At 40.5% G+C, this 21,775-nt stretch overlaps 1 protein-coding gene across 2 annotated transcripts in view; it reads right to left on the reverse strand.

Annotated features, from left to right (window-relative positions):
* Window positions 1-21,775, reverse strand: part of UTP18 (UTP18 small subunit processome component) — a 35,787-nt gene that overhangs the window by 1,409 nt on the left and 12,603 nt on the right. For both annotated transcript variants that reach the window (XM_044745209.2, XM_014833594.3), the window contains exons 7-12: window positions 21,572-21,746; window positions 17,252-17,352; window positions 16,905-16,995; window positions 14,613-14,736; window positions 5,918-6,092; window positions 918-1,060 (exon numbers count right to left, since the gene is read on the reverse strand). In XM_044745209.2, coding sequence (XP_044601144.1) covers window positions 918-1,060; window positions 5,918-6,092; window positions 14,613-14,736; window positions 16,905-16,995; window positions 17,252-17,352; window positions 21,572-21,746 — 809 coding nt within the window. The remainder of the gene's footprint in view (window positions 1-917; window positions 1,061-5,917; window positions 6,093-14,612; window positions 14,737-16,904; window positions 16,996-17,251; window positions 17,353-21,571; window positions 21,747-21,775) is intronic.

The raw sequence follows: 21,775 nt of genomic DNA on the forward strand, positions 1-21,775 counted from the left end.
TAGAATCCAAATGGAAAGAATCACTCCAAAAATGATCCAAAATGACACTGATGGAATTATCAATTTTCCTGGTGTAACCCATTTTCCTTTCAAAGTAAGTAGAACTTTAAACCATATTATTGTTATATTCTCTCTTCACAACCATCTCCTGAAAACCGATTTACATTCCTCCTTTTCTTCACCCTAGATTTCAGTTCACTAGGAAAGCAGGCCTTCCCTGAGCATACGAACATAAACACAGGCCTCTATGCAGCATTCACTACCAACACAAGGGAGCGAGGAAAGGGGGCTGTGGGTTAAGTCACAGGCTTCCAGCTCTTCAGTGCTCCCCAAAGAGCCACTTTGTCACCTATATCTTCTAGCAATGATACAATGAGATTTTGTCTGTTCCTGCTTTATAGCCAAATATATTGAGTGCAGAAAAGAACCTGGGCAGAGCCTAACTTTTCGGTATCTTTGTAGTTAACATCCTTATTTACAGCTGAAGGGAAAGAAATCCCTTTAAAAAAAAAAAAAAAATCACTTAAATCTAACAAGTAGTGAATTGTCAAATCAACAAAGGTTAATCAAAACATAAGGCACCAAGAAAGTGGCATTATTATTAAAGTGGCTACTTTTTTTCAATTTGACATTCTCAAAATACAGCTTACACTCCCGCCCCACCCCCCAAATTCCCTCAATGAACTTTTCTGCTAGTAACATTTTATGGTAGAAAAATGCACATTTTATTAGACAATGACAATGAGAGTCAAGCTGAACACTCTACAATTTATCATTTAATAATTTCTCATTGTAATTGATTAATAAATTGTAGAATTAATACATTGTACATAATTGTAGAAATAGGAATGTAATGATAGCATCTCTTCACATTTTCAAGTTTATCGCTATTTCTTTCAAACATAAATAATACCTACCTATACATCAGGGCTTTGCCCTTTTCATTCCCCAAGGCAAAATATCCACTTCTGGGAGAAAAATCCATGGTATGAACAAGAGAAATATTCTTCTTTTTAATGACTGGGAAGTTTGAAAATACTGTACAGGAAGGAAGATGAACCTGCAGGAAATAAAAAGCTTTAAATTGCAACAACTGGGAACTCATCTTTCTTAAAATCTAGTCTTCATTTTATCTTTTTGCTGGAACAGAAAGTGCATTTGATTGTAGCACACATAAGGTATAGTTCTCTTAATGAGGTAAAGTGTTCCAAAATTAAAATTTGATTTTCAACGTGCTATTAACTGAGAGGGCAGGGAGGAAAAAGAAGAAAGCATTTTCTGATGCTTTTCCTACCCTGGTGCCTGGGAGATCTAAACGTTTGCTGAATGAGTAAACGAATGAATAAACTAACGTGAAAAGTCAACAGCAGTACCCATTACTGCTCTAACTTAATGACCACAGGAAAGAAGACTAAAATTTGGTCACAGGGAACAGATATTTAAACATTAGGAAGAGTCTGATTTTACATAACTGAAGCCTACGCAAATTCACAGTCTTCCAATATCACATTATTTCCTTTATACACGTTTACTTTTCAACTATGTCATATATTCTGCCTTCTGCCATCTCTCCTCAAGGAAGACTGAATCATGAAAACCTGGTTCATCCAGTCAAACTGTTCTGACTTAGAGCGAACCGAAAGCTCACCTCAAGGCCGGGCCCAAGCATGAGGAGGGGCAGAGGCTATTATTCCAAGAGAGTCTACTTCTGGGAAGAATGGGCCCAAATCCAAGATGGGTGAGACAAGTGCTAATCCAATTTGTGGGTAAACAAAATCCAAGCACAGAAGCAGTTATCTTAAGCAAACTAGGATTTTAAGAACTCTCACTTTCAAATGTTCTCCAGCTCTTCTAAGAAATCTAACACCTTTCATATTCAAATACATACAGACTTCTCATTCAGCTATTTATCTTGGTAGTCTGTTATCCTCCACACTTTTAGATGAGACTTGAAACCATTCAATCAAAGTGATTTTTCACAGACAAGTACAGAGTAAAACCCATTAATATATACATCTGTCTATCAACCAGGTTTCAGTCAGTCACTTTACTAGGCCCTACTCCTTCTGATACATAACAGTGACCATTTCCTCAACAAAGTAAAGCTCACAGTCAATCTCTAAGCCATTTCCAGTTATTCTCAACTTCTCCAGAAGGCAGGTTCTGCCTGCACAGTGTGACATCAATGCAAAGACATTAACGCTAATGAGAAGTGGTCCTGACCCATTAAAGCAGAACCCTGATTCAATCTTAACTTTTAAATTTCTTAAACACCACTTTCTATACAGATTTCTTGGAAAATTTCAGTATATATTTTTTAAAGTACTTAGTAAAGCAGGCTATTATTTTAGGAGAGAAGCCACAATATGGATATGCAAAATGTATTTACACTTGGTTTGAGAATGCAGAAATTATATGAATTTTTGATAAGTGGTTTGGCTTCTTAATTGTATTTTGCTTAGGTTTTTACAAGTTTGCATCCCCCCAGTATGCACCAACTTTGAACAGGTGATCCAAAGCATCATGGGAGCAGACCATCAGGAAATAACCATTTGCTGTGAGTGCCAAGAAGAGAACTGTCCAACGCCTTACTTTTGTTTCCATCCTATACGTAACCCAATACCCTTAAACTATGCCCCAGACATTTGCTCATGAACTTTCCCGGCATGACTTTGAAGTTTGAGGAGCTGTTTTTCTGACTTTTCCAAAACAAAATACACCAGAACCAACCTTTCTACTTGAATGACTTGTTAAAGATAATTATATTAAACCACTCTTTTTATCTTCTAACTTAAATTGGAAAAAACAGTCTCTTAATTTGGATTCATGTAACTTTATACTCAAGCCAAGTGCTGATTACAAATCAGGAGCTCACTACAGAGTAAAAACTGGGGCACAAGACACAGCTATTTTTTAAAGACCATTTTTACCAGAGGGCAGCTGTGCATTTTTGTAGCTAAAGAGAACAGAGTACCAGGAATACTGTGTTAAATACAGACACTTACAAAGCTTACGGTGTAAACGGTGGCCCTTAGACGTGGTGCCCTTGTCCAACGCATAACCTATACAACTGTACACAGGGCCATGCCTTCACACAACAGGCTGGTGTGTTCTTTCTGACAGAGGATAAACACCAACTTAGTGACAACTTATTTTTATATTTTATCTCCTCTACTGACTTGGATATCAGGGGCAAAAATGTTTACAATGTCCTTTCCTAAGAGATTCAACTGTATCTGTTCGCAAAGCCCCCCAGTGTAATCTCTCTCCGCATTAGCACATCCTCCCTCAGACCAATGACCCCCACCTGGTTAGGGTCAGCTGCGCTCTAACCTCTCCTTATGGCTCTTGTATTAAAAGCTATAATTGAACTATTAATTAATAAAAAGTCCCATAAAAACCCAATTTCTTAATCTTAGAAAGTTCCTTTTATCTCCAACGGCATAAAGGCCCAGATATCAAAATTCAACAAGTAAAAGCTCACCCATCCTTAATTTAATGGATAAGAAGTTCCACAACTTTCTACCGCATCCAAGACTGTAGGTGTTAACAACAATTTAACTTTTGGGTCTCTTAACTGGTGCAGTGGCGTGGATTTATAATCCTGCTCTGTGGTGGGATAACAGGACGGTTTGGATCATTATAATAAGAGACTGCATTTACTGATACTACCACCGTTTCACTGAAGCATTCTGAAACTGCTCTGCCTGGCTTCTTTCCATTAGATATTATGGTTGACTACCACTTAAAAAATGGGATTTGGGGGCTGGCCCCGTGGCCGAGTGGTTAAGTTCGCGCGCTCCGCTGCAGGCGGCCCAGTGTTTCGTTGGTTCGAATCCTGGGCGCGGACATGGCACTGCTCATCAAACCACGCTGAGGCAGCGTCCCACATGCCACAACTAGAAGGACCCACAACGAAGAATATACAACTATGTACCGGGGGGCTTTGGGGAGAAAAAGGAAAAAATAAAAAAAAAAAAAATCTTAAAAAAAAAAAAAAAAAAAAAAAAATTATAAAAAATGGGATTTGGCTGTTACTAATGAATTCCTTGTGTGATTTTGCCACAATAAAAAAACGTAAGTGCCGCCATGATCAGTGAAGCAAACTAGGCAGAACTAACTACTAGGCGTCTTGCAGACGTATTATATCAACAGGAGACAGAGCCCATGGTTTTCTAAAACAATTTACTACCATTAAAACGATAAAAGGTTAATATGCACTAGCTCACTACTCCCGTTATAGGAGTGGAGATTTCCAAGCCGACTTGAATTAGAACCTTCTCATATATCAAATGAGTCACTCAACAGACAGGCAATAAATACAATACTGCATTTTTCTAACTCTTTTTCCAGCAGAATCCTTTCTCCCCTCAAAGAAAATCTTATGCAGAATGCTAACGTACACCACAGGTAACAGCGAAGCTGCTCCATCAGACACAGATAAGAGCTCAGCCCCCTCCTTGCCCTACTTGAGTCAGAAGTCCTGCACACATTCTAGGGCTCTGAGAAATTCAGCTGGAAAACCACTAAAGTGCTAGAAAAAATGTGGACTCTAGAAGCACAGTTCTGCCCTTTACTAGCTGTTGACTCTGGGTACATTAATCCTCTGAGGACAGTTATTTGGCTCAAAATTTTTTTGTGTAAACCTTTATAAATTATATACTATTATACAAAGCAGATGAAGTATGCTAAGTGAGCAAGATAAAAACAGTCTCTGTAAAGTGCTTACAATCTGGTGGTATACACGTAACAACAGCACAACACAACACTGCCATTCAAAGTTCTACACCGTCTGTATAGCTGGTGCCTAGAGCAGGTAACTGTTAAATGAATGACGAAACTGATTCTGCCTGAAGAGGAGGAAACTTCATAGAGATGGTGACATTTAAGCTGAGCTCTGAGGTTAACACAGGCCCGAGGCTGCTATCCTTAGAAAGGCCTGCTTGCAAGTGCGGCCCTTAGGTGGTGTCTGGGAACCTGACTGGTAAACAGGTCCCTACACTAATGTGAAACTTTCTCTAAATGATAAGGATGGCTCACCATGCCTAAACCATTTGCACACCATGATTTAAGCTGAACACCTGCTTTTATTTGTGGGAGCCTAGAATTTTGGTACATGCTAGGCAGAGGGTACCTACATGGTCAAGCCCCACCAAAAAGCTTGGGCATTAAGTCTCAAATGAGCTTCCCTGGTAGACAACACAACACATGTTGTCACAACTCCTTGCTGGAGGAATTAAATATGTCCCATGTGATGCCAACAGGAGAGGCCTCGTGAAAGCATGCACCTGGTTTCCTCCAGACTTCGCCCCAAACCCCTTTTCCCTTCGCTGACGTTGCTTTATATCCCTTCCCTGTAATAACTCTTAGCATGAGTACAACCACAGACCGAGTTCTGGGGGTCCTCTTAGTAAACTGCCAAACCTGGGGGTGGTCCTGAGGACTCCTGGCACAGACACAGTCACACATTCTACCTAGGTATTTAAATTGTAATCTTTTTATACAACTTATTTTCAAGCTCAATTTACTTTGAAAATCTAAGAATTGCCTCCACTCCATTAAGACAACAGGCCTTAAAAAGAAAGATGAAAAAAGAAAACTAGAGAAATGAAGTGTTTGCCTTGAACAGATTCTTTAACATATATGTCAAAAGAAACACCTGAAAATGCAGACCATCACTTAACAAATGTTAAGGTGGACAGCACAGCATTCCCAAAAGAAGTGACATAATACAAATTTGGTGGCTACTGTGCATTTCTATAACCACACCCAAAAGCTACAATCCTAATAATTTCTACATCAAAAGAAGCTACTCTTTTAAAAATAATCCAACACTCTGCTTCCCTGTTATCTTTCCATGTTTTCAATTTAATTTAAAAATTATCAATGATAAAAGGAAAGGGTAAAGAAACATTACCAATCTGACTGCTTCTTTCATTTTGTCTGAAGCAATTGCCAAGATCTCTGAGGTAGCATTGAAGGTGAGAGAAGTAGCACCTGTGACCAAGTTCATTACAGCTTTTATCGGCTTTGGGTTTGTTTCCTGGAGACAAGAATCTTGACTGTATATGTTTACCACTCCACAATTAGAACTGCAAAGAGAAAAGCGAATACAACAGATTAAAAACAAGCAAAAGGGCTTTCACATAGAGATTTAACCCCATAAACTGGTATTTGCAGTCGTTTCGTGTTACAAAGGGAGCAGCGCTGGAGAGTTCATCCCAAGCTCAAAGCTAGACACATTCCACCAGGTCTACTGCAGTCTTGCTCAACTCGTGCTAACTCTGGCAGCTTTTCAATTGAGTCTAGCTGGAAAATCCAAGAAGGCAGAGACTCTCCACTATTCATTCCCTTAATAAATATTTACTCAATGTCAACTCCATGCAAGGCGCTATTTAAATGCCTGGGATGCAAAGGTGAGCAAAAGAGACGGAGACCACCATTCTCCCGGCACTTATGGCTCACCTAACATCCCAATGTGTGAATGACAGCTGTTCCTCGCCAACTGAGATCTCCTCCTTTCTTTTTTATTCTACTTGTGAGAACCTCCAAAACTGTGCTGACCAGCAGCAGCAATAGCAGGCATCTTAGTTTTGCTCTACTGGGAATATCTACATTCAAGAGTTTTGGAGGTGATCATCCACTCCAAGTTTACCAGAACATCTGCCAGCAACGAAGTACAGCCAATATTCATAAAAAGTAAAACCTCCTGACCTTATCATCAACAGACTCATTAACAGGCAAGAGCTTTCAGTAAACATCTTTGATCTCACTCTTCAGACCACCTAATGTTATGGGCATCATTTATAAGCAACAGGAATAAGGTACTTGTAATTCATAGATACTTAGTTAAAACTTAATTAGCAAATGCAATGCAATACAAACTTGAAAGATGCAAGAAATCAAGCTTCAAACTCACAGGAGTGATACACACGTATTCCACCAAGTGTACCCTCATTCCTACCACTCAAACAGCCTCCCTTATCCACTTAATACTACTACCTACAATGAACCAGACACAAGGCATAAACAAGACAAAGTCAGTTCACACTAAAGATTCAATGGCTTGAAATTATAGCCAGCGCGCAACACAAACAGTGTTAGAATTTAGTAGTTTAAAGTCTTCAAACTACTTACATATACATTTTCTTATTTGATTCTAAGGATCCCTTAACTTAAACAGAGCTCACTGTATGTAGACCATGCTAACTACTCAGGAGAAACTATATATATATATCCTTGGTTTATATAAGTTTGTTATGGACTGAATGACTGTTCATGTTTGTTCATAAGGCCCTCCCCAAATTCACAGTTTGAAATCCTAACTCCCAAAGTAACAGTATTAGGAGGTAGGGCCTCTGGGAGATAATGAGGTGATGAGGGTGAAGCCCTCATGACTGGGATTAGGGCCCTTATAAAGGGACTCAGAGAGCTCTCTTGCTCTCTACCCACCATGTGAGGACGCAGCAAGAAGTCAGCCTACTGCACCCTGGAAGAAGGCCCTCACCAGAACTTGACCATGCTGGCCTCCTAATCTCACACTTCCAGCTGCCACAATTATGAGAAATAAATTTCTGTTGTTTATAAGCCACTCAGTCTATAGTACTTTGCTACAGCAGCCCAAACTAAGACAAATTTCATCTTTTCCTTATTTATATTTTTGACTTGGATCAAAATATCTATTCAACGTATTTACTTTATACTAAATCTCTCTTCTTGCTGAAAACTGATTTATGTCTAAATCCATCTTGATTAAGGACAAAAAATTATAACCCATATAGCTCTCTTGTAAACATCAATTTTAGATCAAATCTTACCACCATGAACAGCAGAGGCTCCTAAAATAATGCCTATTAATTCTTACTTGACTGTTGCTTAAATTTTTGGAAGAAAAATGGCACAAGTTAATCATTTTGAGATATGGCAACTTATTCCTATAATGCCATTTGTGCTAAAAGAGTATAACTGATTCTAATATGCTACTAACAGTGGTTAGTAGATATTTTTGAATGATCTCCACAAGTCCGGCGGTGTGCAAAGTGTCACAGGAATAGAATATCAGAAGGAATTTATCCCAGAAAACATACACCTGCATGAAATAGTCAGAAACACAAAAGAAACATCACTCAGCACCAAGCTCCATATGTGATCTAGAACCTCAAAGAAGGGAAAAATTAGCTGAGGTGAAGCTGCCCCAGAGGAAGCTTTGTGCAATAGGTAGGCCTCAGCTGGGGAAGGCAGACAGGAGGTAAAAGCCAGGGTACCACAGGTGAGGGGGAGAAGAGGAACAAAGGGACAGATCAGCATGCTTTTATTCACTCACCCGTGAACTCCTACCAAAGAAACAGACAAGACTGATCCTTCCACCCCCAGCCACAGCTGATGGGACCAGAAGCAGGTTCCTGAATCAAGGGCAGTCAATCCACAGTAGATGAGCAACCAGAGTGTCCTGCTACACAAAACTCTTTCCAAACAGGAATGACAGCAATCAGCCAGATCAACGTTTATCTTATGAACTGGGGCTGGGAACCATGGTGGCAGTGGTGGTAGGAGTCAAAGAAGAAAAGGCATATAGCACATGGGGGCCACGAAAAAATTAACAATATGAGCAAGAAGGTACCGTAAGACAGAACAGTTGTTATCAACCAGGGACAATTCTGTGACCCCCAGGGACATCCGGCAATGTCCGGAGATACTGTGATTGTCACAGCTGAGGGGTGGGGGGTGTAGTTGTGCTACTGGCATCTAGTGGCTAGAGGTCAGTGATGCTGCTAAACTTCCTACAGTACACAGGACACCCCAGAACAAAGAACTAGCCATCCAAAATATCAACAGTGCTGAAGCTGAAATGCCCTGAGGTAGAGGAAAAAATGCAAATAAGACCCTGGTTCTCACACTTGATAGTGCATAAGAATCACCGAGTGTGTTAAAAGCAGCTTCCTGGGCTCCATGTGCCCATGCGCCTGTGCCAGCATTCTGATCCACAGAGCTGGAGTGCAGCCCAGGAATCTTGGTTTTAAACCACTACCTCAGGTATTGTGGGGCTGGAGGGCATCTAAGGACCACACTCAGAGAAACAAGGGTGAGGCAAACCAGTAAGGCCAAGAATGTAGGTAAAAGGGGAGAGAGAAGCTGCAGCTCCACACCACAGAACACAAACACACCGCCACTGAGGGACCGGAAACCGCCCAATGTCCAGGACCGCCTGCCTCCTTCCGAGGCCTCAACCCCACTCGGTCTGCGTGTGACCTTCCTATGCAGCTGCTTCCTGCCCCTTCATTGCCACGTGAGGGTGGCCCAAGGAAGTCTGCTCCTCAAATTAAGAGTCTAAGACAAAACCACAGCCACAGCTGTCCTACAGAACCTCAAATCAAACAAGCTCTAAATAGAACTAAAGCCTCTCCTTTACTCAATTCTCTAAGACTAAACTCTACTTCTTCTCTCATCCTCAGTCACCTCTTTCTCCACCGACTCCGGCCCCCAAAGTTCTATTTTCGACCTACCTCTCGTGTCTCACTCATCTCATTTACTCCCATGGACCGACCACCCATCACCTATCATGTCCAAATCAGCCTCTTCATTGTAATTCCACACCACATTTCTAACTGCTTTCGACACAGCCACATGAACGTATCCCTTCTGACACAACTCCTCCTCTTCCTCTCTCATCCTATGACAAGTCCACTCTTCTAGCTGCTCAGGCCTGGAGCCTGAGAATGTCCTTGCTTCTCTCCCTTCCCAATTTTCTAAGCAGTTATGAGATCCGTTACAAGCATCCTTGGCCCACCTCCCCATTCCCATTCCCCCTGCCCTAGTGATTATGACCTACTGCCTAGATTACTGCAGTGACCTCAAAGCTCATCTCCCTGCGATCTGTTCCCCTTCTAAAGGCTGTCACATGAATTATCTACTTCAAACCCTAAAATTCAGACATCATCATGATTCTCCTCTGCTTAAAAAAACCCTTTTTTGGTTTCTTTCCACTCAAAATAATGTCCACACTCATGGACACAGCATAAAACGCCTCACAAGTCATCCCTGCCTGCTTACCTTTGCAGTCATCCCGTCTACACCCCACTTGGAATGCAGACCTGAATTCTCTCGCCTCCACACCTTTACCCTTTCCACAATCTGCAATGCTTTTCTTTGAATACTACCTAACCCTCACAATGCCCAGCTCAAGTGCAAGTATCTCCAAAACAAATTGTTCCAGATGTTCAATTCTAACAGCCTTCACCATTCCGTAGACTCCTAGAAAACACTGTATCTCAAGGCAGCCCTTAGGATAACTTGTCTAGTAAACAGAGAAACATGTACATCTGTCCCCACCACAAGATCATGAACTGTGGGCTGATGATGTACTGTTCCTCTAACCCACAATCCCTAGCTCAACGCTCAATAAATGCTTTCATGAAAGAGAAAACCAAGGCAAAAACACACCACTGAATAAAACAAGTTTTTCTTGCATTATAAAACATACACGTCCTGAAGAGTCTCAGATGAAGTAAAATGAGACCCATTTTAAATGTTTACTGAGACTGTTAAAACTAAAGAACTATTAATTCCAGGCCCTACCTCAAAGAATTTCATACTTTTCTATAGCTCTGAATTATCTACTATTCTTTTAAAATAAAACGAAAATATTCAGGAGGTGTCAGTGTGGAAAGAACACAGAACTGGGAACCAGACAACCTGAGTTCCAGATCCAGCTCTGCAGATAACCAGTTTAATGAGTAACAACCAATAAACAAAACTTAAATTACCTAAATCAGCCCTTAGTTTCCTTATCAATAAAATGATTGATTTAGTGCTACCAGTACACCTCTCTGTGATGACGGAAATGTGCTGTATCTGTGCTGTTTTGGGAACCACCAGACACGTGGCTACTGCACACTTAGAATGTATAATACCACTAAGAAACTAAATTTTTATTTTAATTAAATTTAAAGAGCCATATGTGGCTAGTGGCTACTGTGATGGACATGCAGGATTTCACTAAGACACCATCCAGAAATTAAAAGTAGATATACAAACAAATGGAGAGAGAAGACAAAAAGGATAATCATGATGAGAATAAACTAACACTGAAAATATCCTACAGTTCAAAGATGAAAGAGAAGCTTTCCATTTGTTAGCTTTAAATTACAGAAGACTATCTTCCACATCTCCAAATCCAGGTAGGTTACTGAAATCACAAAAATCCTGAAGCAAAGTTTTAAGCTAAGGGTTTAGAACTCAGATGTAAGTAGGAAAAATAGCAATCCAAGGTACATTTAGAGACTTAAAAAGATAAAAGATAAAGCTATGTAAAAGCTGAAGCACAGAATGGTTGAAGACGATTTTCCAAAGGGATTATGTAGATGGCACAGAAGGATTCACATTTAAGACACACTGCACTACAAATTTTCTTTACCTCTTCTAAGACTCCTTAATTTACAAAACTTCTAGTAACTGTCCCATTTATACATTAAAAAACACAAACAAAAGGTGTGCCTTAAAACACGGCAGTGGAGGGTGAAGCACTCAGGCTTTGGAGCCAGACTATCTGGGTTGTAATTTTGGTTCCACCACGTACTATTTGTGTGACCTCAACCAAGTTACCTAACTCACAGTGCCTCAGCTTTCTCACCTGTAAAGTGGAAAAAACAGTACCTATATCTCGGAGTAGGAAACAAGAATTCATTTATATATAAAAATATATATAGGGACCAGCCCAGTGGCGCAGCGGTTAAATTCACACACTCCACTTTGCCGGCGTGAAGTTCACGGGTTCAGATCCCGGGCACGGACCTAGCACTCTGCTTGTCAAGCCATGCTGTGGTGGCATCCCACATAAAATAGAGGAAGACTGGCATAGACGTTAGCTCAGCAACAATCTTCCTCAAGCAAAAAGAGGAAGATGGCAACAGATGTTAGCTCAGGGTCAATCTTCCTCACAAGGACACACACACACACAAATATACAGTTAATATATATACACACACACATACATACATAGTTACAGATGGAAAACAACAGACCTTGGCACACAATAAACGCTGGAAAAAAGGTTGCTATTAATATTATAATCTTTTTACCATAATTATTATTCAAGGCACAATTTAAAACTACTTAGATGGAAATCAAAGTAAAAAGACCATCTTAATTTGTGTATTTTTAACAAGCTGATGAAGACTAAAGTCAACAAACGTCTTATCACCTGACAGAATTTTGATTTGAAAATATGAAGACAGGTATTTCTATGGCATTGACCTACAATTCTCAAAATGCAAAGACCCCAAAGTGGTTTTTATAGCTTGCATACCCCAGTAAAGGCAGGAGCCCAAGCTAGGGATCTGTGCCACGGCTAGAGCATGAGACATTCCTAACTTCTTCACTGCAAGCAGAGAAAATAAAGCAAAAGCAACAAAACAAAGAGGAGTCTCCAAGTCACCTTATGGGGCCCTCTGAATTTGCTGAGCTACCTTCTGAGACTGCAAGGGCCTATGCATACAAAGGGCTGTCATATGCAAGGGAGAGTACACCATGTCTCCACTCTTTCCCCTTCTTCACTTACAGAAGATACAGCCAAGGTACCAGTTAACTACAGATTCTACCCAGTGGAGGGAGAAGGCCGCGGCACCCGAAAAAGTAAGACCGCAGAGTTCAAGGTCAATCCTTCCAGCTGTGTCTTTCAGGACGCTTCAGAGCATCAGTCCCCCATCTATAAAATGAAGGGTTAATCCAGAATGACTTCCCAAGAACGTTTAACACTGATGTTGGATGAATTACTGTGAAAACTTGCTAAAAATATACAGCAATCCTTAGATTAACCAAAGCTGTAAAAAAACAGTAACATAAACGAAAAGAGCTCTCTATTTGCAACATTCTTAGTTGCTCTATTTCCTTTTCAGAGCAAAACCACACATAGAAAGCATCCTATGTCAGGACACTGAACGAGAAGAGTTAAACGATACTAACACATAAGTTCTGAGATCAAAGAAGGAGTTAATTCCCAGCTGCAGAGGCCAGAACAGAGTGCTTTCACACCAGTTGCAGGCAGCGGGGTGGGACGGGACACGACACGACACGACAGAAAGGAAAGGAGGGAGCTGGCACCCAGACAGCCAGGTGGGCTCAGCTTCTCCTCCTCTGGCTCCTCCACCACCAGTAACTCTTCCCCACCTGCCTATTAACATCAGAAATTCCTCTAACAAAGGTTAAGGCCTTTCCTTGCAGGTTTAACAATGTTCTTTGACCAAGCATATCAGAATCATCAGAATTCAATTACACCAACGGGCAATTAAAATCACGTGAATTTAAACTACTAATATTAGATTCTTTCCTGTTTGGACCCTTCAAAGGGCATTAAAAAAAAAGTGATACAAAAAAGAAAGGCAAGGACCAGAAAAAGACTAACTTCACAAATTTGAACGAAGGTCATTTGTGTGCAGTTATTCTTGTCCCACACAGAGGCAAAAGCAGTTCTACTTAAAATTGCCTGTCATTAGTTTACACACCAGTCTTCATTTAAAAGGGGCTTTATTCCCAGAAGTTCTGCTAATCGTGACTTGCTGCCACAGTGCACAGCACTCTGGCAGATGCGGGGTTCACACTGAGCTGTTCCTGCCTATAGGGTGGCACAGGTGTTTGACTAGTGGAAACACACGAAAGGGAAGGACCTTAACTCGGGCACTCCCACACCAAGTTACCTGCCACTGTCCTACTGCCTCACTGTCCACGTGATGCTGGCCTGGTCTCCAAGCTCCACAGCCTGGTTCTACTTTCCTTTCCTCCCAGGCCCCAAAGGTAGTAGCTGACCAATTTTCAAATGGGCGTAGGGATATTTACAAGCAGTTCCTCAATTTTAACCTTGAAGGAGGGAGTGAAGTGAAGAAAGAGTGGTGAGTACGCTCTGCTTCTGGACAGGCAAGACCCCTTTGACCTCCCTCCCAGACAGGATCTGACTGAAATCTCTCCGGATCACTTGTGTTTAGTCTAAGAAAGTCATAAAAATCCACTTCTGAAACCTCTAAAATTACACGTGCTGCCTAATGGTTTGGTAGGTAAGACAGTTTAGAATCACGAGTAAATATCTAACGCGCCTCCTCCCACCCTGCACCTTTAGAGTCAAGTAGGAGAATAAAGCCATCTTTTCCCAAGTGTAATAAACGTAACACAGTAACATGTTCCAGATAATATTTTCCAAGTTTCTACAATACAAAAAACTATTTCCAAGGAACACGTTTCTGGTTTATACCTCCTAGATAAAGGAAAAAATAACTTAGGTATCTTTAAGACTTAAACCCAAAGTTTATCTTATTCTACTTCCTCATCAATGGCAAGAAACTAAGCTAACAGGAAAACCTGACGTGGCCAAATACATGCTTCAAATGTAAGAGAAAATACAATGATGTAAGGCAGTCTAGTATTTTCTTTGCCAAAGAGCTGATAAACCACCATTATTATTATTCTTAAGCATTGCATTAAGACAATAAAATGTAAAAGATCTGGGTTTACCGATTTCCTATAATTGAACACTTTATACTCAAGCACCATCTAGTACATTCAACCCTTTAATATTTTCTCATTAGCACAAGGTGATCAAAGGTTACTAGAACCTCTTTACTTACCCACAAGCTACATACTGTCCGTTCCTAGATGTGGCAATGCTTAACCCGTATAAACTGCCTTCATCAACAAATCTGTTAAGGCACTTCCTAGAGTTCACATCCCAAACGTAAACTTCCCCATCCGCTGCATGAAAGAGCCAAAAGAGGGTTCAGTTAATTTTGCTTTAAACTTGAAAGGCAAGTGAACTGACCATTCTTAGTCCCTCTTTAACAGTACAAGGGACTACAAATGATGACCTACTCTAAGTGTCCTAGGTCTAGAAAAGCGGCCTAAAAATATTTCTCGTATACACAGTCTCATACATAGAAAACTGCACCCTCAGTTAGTCATTACTACACAGTATCTTCAGATTCAGAGTGAAAAAATCACAAAGTCTTGGTTTGAGTTTAGCTTCTAGAAAAAGTTTCTACATTTTATTCCAATAAGTTATTGGAGCAAAAACTGAAAAAACAAAATACCCACCAGCATATGTCTTCCAACATCTATCACGAGGTACTAGAGCACCTCGAATGTAAGGCTGGGTGACTCAGATACCAGACTGACGATGCTGACGACGGAGGAGGAGGAAGTGAAGAACAAACTGATCCAGACCACCGGGAATTCACCATTTAAATAAGACACACACAATTTATCTATTACCAAGTCACTTAAATAACAAGAAATGCTAACTGAGAGCAGTAAGCACAAATAGTTTAGAGAAGGGAGAATGTGTGCAAAGTAAGAGGGGATATTAAATCTGAAGAGAATAGAAATATTTTCATGATGGAAATGACCCTCTAATTGCCAAAATCAGTCCTTATTCTTTGTCTCTCTCCTACAGCACTCGATACAGATGATCACCCTGTTCCCCACACTCACTCTACATTTCTATGACCCTACACTCATCTCAAACCTATTTCATCTCTTCCTTTTCTGTGGATATTGCTGTAAAGTTCACTCTTCTATACTCTTAATCTCCCCCAATGAGAATTCAATGAATCTCACTGTTTCAACTATTTCCTAGACAAATAAAACTTGACAGGCTGGCAGAAGGGTTTAGGTTAGGTAGTAGTAAAATACATTTGGAAAAAATTGAACAGGGTCAAATTTTAAAACCATCACATGTGTCTGCAGGGTAATGTTACAATAAAGAAAGGTGTCTAAAGATTAGTCTACGGAGCAAAGACTGCAATGGGAAGAGAAGAGCTCACGGGCGGGAAGCTCATCTAGATGTCGCCTTCTGACCGCTCCTTCCCTGCTTTCAGGGCCCTCCGTATGGTAAACTAGACCTCTAGAGTAGGGACCAACTTTGTAAATATTTTGCACCTGCATCCAATTTATACGCCAAATTTCAGTATCTCTGCTGACCCTCCACCTCTTCTCCCCCACTGACTGACTCTAATTCTCAACTTCCAGAATCCAAGGGCCATTTCATTAGGAACATCACTCTGAACCAATATTTATTCCTTACCTCTCAGAACACCTAGCATAATACAGGGAATATGTATGCTGCTGAGCTTCTTATATTAGTAAATTTAAAAAAATACACATGCAAAGTAACTCAACTTTGTGTAAGGTTGAGTCTAGGACAAAACCAGAATGAAAGTTAAACATGAGGCAATGCTAAAGCAAATCCTTTTTTAAAAAAAGTAATGCCATATTATCAAATGTTCCTAGCTGAGGTAAAATTAAAATAATGCTAAAAAGCTCTGCAGAGATTGCAGACTACCACTCCCAGGCAGAACCACTCTCATACCTCCCACCACCAAACAGCATGAGCTACTCTGCGATTGTGATGGCCTCAAAGAGCCTTCAGGAAAGGGAGTGAGAGCCAAAGATGACCCAGGCTAGTCAGAAGGGCAGAGAGCATACATTAGAGACCATCAGGATGAGAGTTGGTCAAGAGAACCACAGAAATGTCAGAAAGGATGAGATCTCAATTGTTTTCAGTCAATAACGGAGAAAACTCCAAATGATAGCGAAGTCTAAAGGGGCTGAAAGAAAAGGTGTGATGATTCTAAGTACGTCTCAAAAAGAAAGTAGGGAAGTCTTAAAATGAATCATCTTTTAAATAAGCATTTTCTTCCCATCTTTGCTCCAAACATGTTAACAGCGCATATTAAATGGTTAGCCCTTCACTATCAGCAGTTATTGCTATGAGGAGACAAATGGCAATGAAAAATGAATTCTAAAAATAAAACTGATTTTCTTACTGAAATAAGAAAGTCTAAAACACAGTTTTTGGTTAAATTTGAAATGGAAACACATCGAAAGCTTCAAAGACGCTTCAGATCATCATGTCATTAACTTACCTGAAGACGCATATACTTTCTTACTATCGGACGAGAACGTGGATGCTGCAACCCTTCCATTAATTTTCATGCTCCCAATCAATTCTTTAGTCTAAAAGATCAATAAGTATTACTTACCAAATGGTTAGCAGGTGCATGCGAGAATCACACTGTGCAGAATAAAACAATCTAGCTCTCCCTTTTGTGGCACCTACTCAACCTGGTTTTCCCCTATACTCAGGAACTTCTCCCACTGTGCTCCTCTACTTGAGGGGCAGATTTAAGGACACCATAGGGTACGGTTCAAGACTACTCCTACACTAATGCCTCAATCTTAGAAGAGCAAGCAGCAACTAATAATGATTCACCTTCATTGCCAGCAAATGACAATATCCAGCAACGCCTTTAATGAGCAAGAAGGACCCATCTGGCGAGACTTCGAAGCTCCTCACTATCTTCTCTTTCAAACCTAAGGAGATGATTCAATTAAATAAGGATTAATATGGTTTTCAATAAAGCTATCTTTCATTGAGAATTGAGACTTTCTGACCTTTTAAAACATCTAAGTGGCTCAAATTAACCAAAACCTAGGCTCAGACTCGAAATAAGTCTGACACCATGCATCATTAAGCATGACCCAAATATAACGTCATTAAAAAGTGTTTAGCACACTTCTCTTCCTTGTCTTGGTTAACATTCACCATTTTAATCGCAGCCCAGAGATTCAGCTCTCCAAACAGGTAACATATCAACTAATTTTCCAAATACAAGCAACAATATCTGCAATTAACTAAAAGGATAAATTATACTTCTTAGTCACAAAGCTGATTACAAGGAGGGAAATATACTGCCGTTAGAGACAGCCAAAGACATAACATGTGGAAACTAGTTGCTGGCCACCTACTAGAGTTCCCACGATGAATGGGAGTCTAACCCTTAACTTTGTGGATCCAAAACAAACACAAGATATCAGTATATTCAAGAGATGATTAGCTTCTCAAGATGTGACTCACGTAACCAAGTCACAAGAGCTAGGTATACAAACCAAAGAGTCAATTTACTTATCTACAAAGGGACATGTCCCTTTTCCAGACCTAAAAGTCTCGTACTGACTATGCAGGAGACTCCTTCTGACATCACACTGCTTAGAGAGCCAAGTTACTTATTAAAAAGCTGTCTAAAAGAAAGGATACATAAAGAATGGGTACAATTGGCTACCTCCAGAGAAGGGAAGGAGGTGGCCAGGGAGACGGAGAGGAAGAGACCTTCACTGTCCACCCATTCGTATGTATTAGATTTTTGTACCATGTAAACGTTATTGCCTAGTCAAAAAAAATTATTTAAAAAAATTTTAAGTTGCTAAGTTAAAATATTAATCAGAGAAAGGGAATTTAGAAAAACCTAGTGAAGAGCCCTTGTTCCCCTACAGGAAAATGCTGCTTAAGGCTCCTACAGACCATCTCTATCCTATTAACGGTCTTTGTCTAGATGGTTCACACCACTACACAGAGCCTCCCACTCTAGTCCTGCCCCCAGAGATGACACCCTAGGTCCCTTGATTGGAATCAATCCAGACACATTATTTCCAATCACTGGGGTTACTTCTGCTGATGACCAGGCTGCTTCACAATGAATCTATTCCTAATAACTTTCACCCCAAATTCTGGACAAACCTTACGTACTGACTACAGTATATAGAAATAGTTCCAAACATAAGAAAAGTATCATTACACAATAAAGCAGGGGAGGGAGGCTAGTTCTAGCACTGGGTGAGGCTACAGCTGGAAACCCCTCCAGACCCAGTCCTAATGGCACGGTATTGGGCAGCGGGAACATGAAAGAGAACTCAAAAGTATTCACCATGGAGCCTAAAGCTAGCCACCACAGCAGCCCTGGAGGTTTACAGACTGCACAGGTTTCATCAGAGCAAGAGTGAACCAAGTTCCCTCACACTGTGCAGGACCAGTGTGAACAGAGACCCGGTGTGAAACCAGACCCAGTGCGGCAGCAGCACAGGCAAAGCGCCAGAGCACTCATTACACAGTCCACTGCTCACTGCCTGCAGGTGGCTGAAGACCTTATGCTTTTGGCCTGAGTAAGCCTGTGTTTTTGGGCAGTTCAGCAGAGAGGGGCTGTCTTCAAGGAGGAAACACCAGAATTCAAACAAATGAGGACAGGTAGTTGCTCTAGGAATTAATTGCAAAAATAAGAAACAACTATTTTCATCCAAGCTTACAGTGTGTTATAATAGTTATATGTATATACCCTTTTGCTTTTAGCCTCACAAAAAAATACTGATTAATGCAAATAGTATTATAATTGCTCTTTACAAATGCTGGACTTTTCAAAATAGGAGTCAGATAAAATTTATAATATGGCCTAGGTAAAGAAGATACAATGCTTTAAAGATGTCAGATACAAATCTTCATAGATTTGTGAATAAGATTTTTAGGTCAATCACTGAGCACCTGTTAAGAAAAGGAATGGCCAATTTAACTAGAATAGAGCCAAATTCCATAGGACGATAAGTGGATTGATTCTAAGCTGCTAAATTAAAATATTAGTCTCATTGTCATCAGACAGGTTATATGCTATTCCTAACAAGGTCAGCAGTTGCCATTTATTGAGCATTTACCATGTGGCAAGTGCTTTTAAAAAATTCTCTCAACACTTATGGCCCGAGTTCAGAGAAAGAGAACACTGAGGCTGAGATCACCACACCATAACACCTATCACCAAAATGGCTGCCTGACCAACTAATGTGATTCCCAAATGGTGAAACTCCTTCTACGTTTACTAAGAACAAGACTTCTCTCTGAAGAATGCCTGTCTAAATGATATAACAGAAACTGCTTTGGGAGTCAGAACTAGAAACGTGGGGGTCGTAACCTTTTTTGTGCCAAGGACCTTTTGGCAGTTTGGTAAAGCGTATGGTCCCCTTCTCAAATTAATGATTATTCAAAACATCCATGACTGAAGGAAATGCTAAATTTCAGTTAGAGGGGAGTAAAAAGAAAGATGTCATGTTTTTCCCACCTAACTTCATAGGCCCCTGAATTCTATCCAGAGAATTCTGAGTCCATGGACCGCACATTATGAACCCCAAAAGATTAATGGAACACACTATTTACATCAATCCTGTATTCTTCGTTTTTCAAATTTGCATATGGATAAGGCTTGCATATCCTAACTGGTCAGCAATTTTCCCCCCTTATTCTAATGTCCTCAATTTTCTGAGTTATTTAGAGTGTTTAATAATGGTGAGACAGTGAGAATAGCATTCAATAGCATATCACCACAAAAAGAAATCTCTTTGATTTATCAATACTATTATTATCATCATTACCAGCTATGCTTACTGAGTCAAAAGGAGAAGGGAAAATATTGAGAGGGAAAGATAAATGCTGTGTCTTAGAAGTAGCTGGTGACTAGGATACACACTCCTCAACACAAGCAGATCACAGTAAATGTCACTAACTACTCTATCTTGGCCAACCCCTGGTTTGTTTTCCCCAAGAGGATTTAAGGAAAGAACCAAGGCCCATTCCTTTTGATTAGTGGAATGATACGTAAAAGTACTAACTACTATATACTGTTTTCTATTTTAACATGGGAGATGCTTTAAGGCTTTTCAACTCAGAGTGCAGTCCATGGACCAGCACCACCATGAGCACCACCTGAGAGCCTGTGAGATATGCAGAAATCAGTCCCCATTTCAGACCTACACAATCAGAATCCGCATTTTAACAAGATCCCCAGGTGATTCACATGGACACTAACGTCTGAGAAGCCCAGTTTAAAGCATGATTGGATAAACTAAGAACCTACACGGAAAGGAGCACTAAAGGTGTCAGGGAACACAGAAAAAGAGAAGTTTGGAAACACTGAAAATAAACATCATAAATGTTTCTAAAGTTGGCCTGATTCACTTTCAACCACTAGCAGGAAAGACGCTGTACAGAGCTAGCCCTGTCCTTTACAGCCCCACAGCGGGGCAGTTTAACAGGGAGACGGCCAGCGAGCTGCAGCACATGCCAACACCACCTCCCAAGATTTATAATGTAACCCAGCCAACCTCAGTACAAGTGCCCTGGTTCCCAAAGGATTCAGGAAGGTGTCATGTTTTCTGTGGTAACAGGGGCAGGGGAACGCAGGGGAAGAACGGGTAAGACAGAAGAAAGATAGTTCATGCTTCAAAACACATCATAACCTCCAAAAGCAGTGCTTATTTCCTTAACTGTAAACCAAAATTCTATGCTAACAAACACTAGAAGAACCAGAAGGTATCCAAATTTCTTTAAGATCAGAGAGGTGAAGTGATGTGTCCAAGGAAGCGGCACCCAGGTCTTCCAGCTCCCAGGCTCATGCTCATTCAGCTGCATCAATTGCTAATTTCGCAGCCAAGTATCTGTAACTGCTTTTCTGGTCTGGGGGAGACATTTCCAAATTATGATTTTCCCATAATAAGTATTCAATACAAAGTCAGTTCACTGTTTTCATTCAAACACACTATCTCAACGACACAATGCCATTTTCCAAATACTAAAACTAAAGAAACTCTTGTTTTTTAATAATCCTATGGGGAGGGAAAAAAGTGGTTCTAAATACTGTTAAATGAACTCAGCTGTGGGCGGGGGCGGGCGGGGAAGGGGTGAGATGACCAGTTATGTGTTCAATACAAACCTTACCTCTTACTTGATGCACAGGGATTAACTTTCCAGCCAGCATATCATAGACATAAAGAACCTTGCTGTGGGTACTCGTGGCTAAAACAACTTCTCCATTAGCACTGAAACAAGCCTTAAAGATGGGAAAGTTTTCCAAATAGATGCTCTGGATTTTAGGATTTGTTTTTCCATCAACCTACAAGCAAGTAGAAAACATTCCTTTTG

The sequence above is a fragment of the Equus asinus genome, chromosome 13, assembly GCF_041296235.1.
Source record: "Equus asinus isolate D_3611 breed Donkey chromosome 13, EquAss-T2T_v2, whole genome shotgun sequence".
Classification (NCBI taxonomy): domain Eukaryota; kingdom Metazoa; phylum Chordata; class Mammalia; order Perissodactyla; family Equidae; genus Equus; species Equus asinus.